This window comes from Hibiscus syriacus, unplaced genomic scaffold (assembly GCF_006381635.1).
Source record: "Hibiscus syriacus cultivar Baekdansim isolate YM2019G1 unplaced genomic scaffold, ASM638163v2 tig00110556_pilon, whole genome shotgun sequence".
In the NCBI taxonomy this organism is placed as follows: domain Eukaryota; kingdom Viridiplantae; phylum Streptophyta; class Magnoliopsida; order Malvales; family Malvaceae; genus Hibiscus; species Hibiscus syriacus.
In genome coordinates, this window is record NW_024062779.1 from 1,765,914 (window position 1) to 1,769,618 (window position 3,705).

Sequence of the window (3,705 nt, forward strand, 5' to 3'; positions counted from 1 at the left end):
CTCTTCTCAAATGCTTTCCTTTTAAATTTTTCGTTGGTCTCCTCCTTTTTCCCAATCTCTGCTGATGGTCCCTTTTTTCTGTCCCGTTTTCGGTGGTTGATCCTGGCTTATAGTGGTTTCTAGTAGTTAAAAAAAACTGACCCCTCTTGATAATGACTTACTAACCCTTCTCATAACTGTCTTTGATTTCCATGTTGGGCTTCTAATTGGTTTGGGCACGGGCTAGATTCTTCAGGGCTCCAACTTAATCCCGGACAAACCGAGTATCTACAATCATACACAAGAAGCGCACTAACAGCTCATCGGTAATAGGCGCTTGTAATGGCACGATACCTAACAATGTGGAACGATGAGTCCAGAAAACAATAAAAGTAGCAGAATAGCATTGAACATATGATTTCTACATGAAAGTCATAGATCCGGAGTTCAAACAAATTTATCTGTAACTCTCATTTGTGTATAAAAGAATATGTTGAACTATCCAACCTTTTACCAACCTCATCAACCCTAGCTACACCCAATACCCATTGTCCCTAGAAATCAAGGGTTCAATCATGCATCTCTTCACCATGATACTAAAACTACGGTAGTGCATCTATCAATCCACAATGTAAAAGCAATCCCATTAATCTTTATCTGAATCCAAACTATATAAAGGAAACATATCTCAGGTCATAAATCTGCAAAATCGGAAGTTTTCATCGTTCCTCCTGGTTTATTATCACCTTTCCCTTCCCATTTCCATATCCTATTCCAAGTAAGAGGTCAATAAATTACATTTTCATTTTCAAATCAAAGATATAACACGTTCTGTAAGAATGGCAAAGCAAAGCAATAGCATCAATGCTTAATTGGCTACTACATCCTTGGCCTTTTAAGCATCTCAGCTACAGAACCAACATACTATTCCTCCAAATTAACAGCAGTTTAGTCGATGAGAATTCACCCTTCTGGTAGACTGACCAGTAAGTAGAGTCCTAGTTTATTGTTTTTCCATTCTTTTAGATAAGCCCCCACAATCGCAGTTACAAATAGTAGCTTGAACATGCTAACCAAATAACCTTTTTTTCATCAATTTTCTAATGATAACGTCAATTCAACACCCCAAAAAATCACGTCATTCACTCATTTTCCAACCATAATCATTTAGTCTTAAGAGTTCAAGCACGATATGGTGGCAAACGAGGAACTGCTTGATCGTTCTAATGGCAGTTCAAATTTTTGGATACACGACAGAATATAAGATGGAAAGGGTGTTTGACTGGGGAGACAATGAAGGTGGACAGCAGTTAGATATTGATTATCACATAGGCAGCAGCAATAGAATTAAACGATGATCTAATTTGGTTGTTACCTTGTTGGTGATTATGTGGCAGCTAAGATAATAATGATTATATATCTAAGGACAAAGTACAACGGCAGGCTGGCAACTGCAGCTCTCGTGCCAGTGCAACTGTACTCCGTGACACAAGGATCCAAGGGACTTTTCATATTGGACATGGTTGATTTCCATAGCTTAAAAGTAACAAAACACTTTCCAAATCAATATTGTTCAACAAAGTATCTCACCTAGATTACGAATTTATAATAGGTAGGTGTTCAACTACAACACCACTCGACTAAGAAGAGCTAGAAGTCCCTTAAACTCAAGTAGTCAAAAATAGCAATTCCACAGTGCAAAATAAACCATATGAAACATAACTAACAACTTCTAAATCACAGAAGAATAAAAAAAAAATACAATACAAAAGCACTAATCCTTCCCTATAGCATCTTGAATGGCCATACAAACAGTGATTTAAAGGTCCCTCTAAAATACTAACATCTATTTAGTTTTCAAGCCATTACTTCCACAACCAATTTACCACAAAGTAGCTACAATTCCCTGTACAATCTGAACATCAAACAAGATTTGATGCTAAACTAGAATTGCAAATTCCCTACAAGCATGGAGACAAATGAAAAAAGTAAGCAATCATCATCTTTTTTTACGACTTCAAAATTAGGAAGCAGTCAAGCAACAAAGTAAAACAGGCATTCTCATCAAGATGGTGGCACTCATCAAAATCTCTAAACCAAACTTATTACAAAGTTCCATCGAGAAAACTATATTATCATACAGTAATTTTAGTCCTATGATAAAATTGAAACCATTATTACATCCAGTAGAAAGCAAACATAGTATTGCAATGGAGGATCACTTCACTTCTGGCTCATTATCGAAGCCATTAATAACAACTAAAAAAAATGCAAGAGGAAGACAATTCTAGATTTGCTGACTCGACTTCCGATTATTAGCAACCCAATCATATTAGTATTAGTAAAACAAAGTCAATCTAAATATTAATATATTTGTCAAAGACAAGCAACCACGACACCATTTAAGCAATGTTGTTTACAGATTTAGATATGCAAGAGTAACAGCAAGACCCTTCCTTTTTTTTTATAATATGCAGCTGAAAGAGAAATTTGTATAATCCCATTTCAGAACTAATCAAACTCCAGCAGAAGAGAAGTTGCTTTCTTTTCCACGGAGCCAAGGGAACAGAATTCCCTTTCTATATTTGCTCACTTTTGTTTGCAAATTAGCAGAGAGCTAAGTATACCCAGATCAAAAAAAAAAAAAGACAAGGAAATTGGGAAAAGTGAGACCTTTCTTGACCAGCAGTGTCCCAAATCTGAGCCTTGATGACCTTAGTATCAACATTCAAGCTACGAGTAGCGAACTCAACGCCAATAGTGGACTTGGACTCAAGGCTAAACTCGTTCCTGGTGAATCTAGAGAGCAGATTAGACTTACCTACTCCTGAATCACCGATCAACACCACCTTGAAAAGATATTCATAGTCATCCTCTGCCCTGTAACCAGCCATCTTTCACTCTTCTCAAAGCCTCACAGCTATTTCCCCTCCTTTACTTTCCCTTTTACTTTTCTCCGAGTGTGAATATGAGTAAGAGCGTGTGAAAGAGGGTTTCGTTTCAACTTTAAGATCCATCTCTTGCAAAAAGAAAATATATGTAGACTTGCCCTTTTTGTTTAGGTTATAATTTGGAAACGCAAAGGACTGCTGTCTGTGGAGTTGGACTCCTGAGTGGAAACTTGGACTACCTGGGGACTGATCTTGGTTTACCTTCTTCATTTTTTAACAAGGCTTGGGCATTTATTAAGCTATTAAATATTAATAAAAATTGATTTATTATTCAATAGTGCAATAGTGCAATCTTAGCTGTTAAAATGAGGGTGTAATGGTTTTTGAGTTGGGTTGAAGTAATTACAGGACACAATTTGTTGCTGTTTTTGGTCCTTTTTATTTAGAGAGACACAGTGGATCCTTCAAATTGAAGGGTTAAAGTGAATTGGATGCTGATGTTCAGATCTGTGTTGAGTTTTTTTTTTAGTTTGTGCATGAATTGGTTGCTTATTGCGGTTGAAAAAGATATGAATGCTGAGGTTTAAGAACATAATTCCTGGTTTTAGGTTTTCTCTCTCTCGTAATTTTCTTGATTTCTTTTTATCATAATATAGAAGCACGTTTCTTTTAAAATATATTTTTAAAAAATAATTTATTTATAAAATAGTATCTTTGCAATGTTCAGACGATACTGTATACAATAGTTTTTGCTGATTGATAGATATTCTTTAAAGTGTTTTTAGTGACAAATCATACTATAAATTTTATTAATTTTGTTATCTTTCATTACATG

General features: G+C 35.6%; 1 protein-coding gene across 1 annotated transcript; it reads right to left on the reverse strand.

The window, feature by feature from the left end:
- Positions 1–258: 258 nt before the first annotated feature.
- On the reverse strand, positions 259–3,085 carry LOC120131703 (ras-related protein RABA1d-like). Its single transcript, XM_039148635.1, has 2 exons — positions 2,653–3,085; positions 259–333 (listed from the first exon to the last, which is right to left on the reverse strand). Exons 1-2 carry the CDS (start codon positions 2,871–2,873, stop codon positions 300–302), a joined length of 255 nt encoding a protein of 84 aa, XP_039004566.1. The 5' UTR covers positions 2,874–3,085; the 3' UTR covers positions 259–299.
- Between the last annotated feature and the right edge of the window lie 620 nt (positions 3,086–3,705).

What these genes read in the sequence shown, in the direction of transcription:
- LOC120131703 (XM_039148635.1), bottom strand. Translation starts at nt 2,873, where the DNA reads ATGGCTGGTTACAGGGCAGAGGATGACTATGAATATCTTTTCAAGGTG. An exon ending in GACACTGCTGGTCAAGAAAG is followed by an intron (nt 334 to 2,652) that starts GTCTCACTTTTC and finishes CCACATTGTTAG; the next exon opens with GTATCGTGCCATTACAAGCG.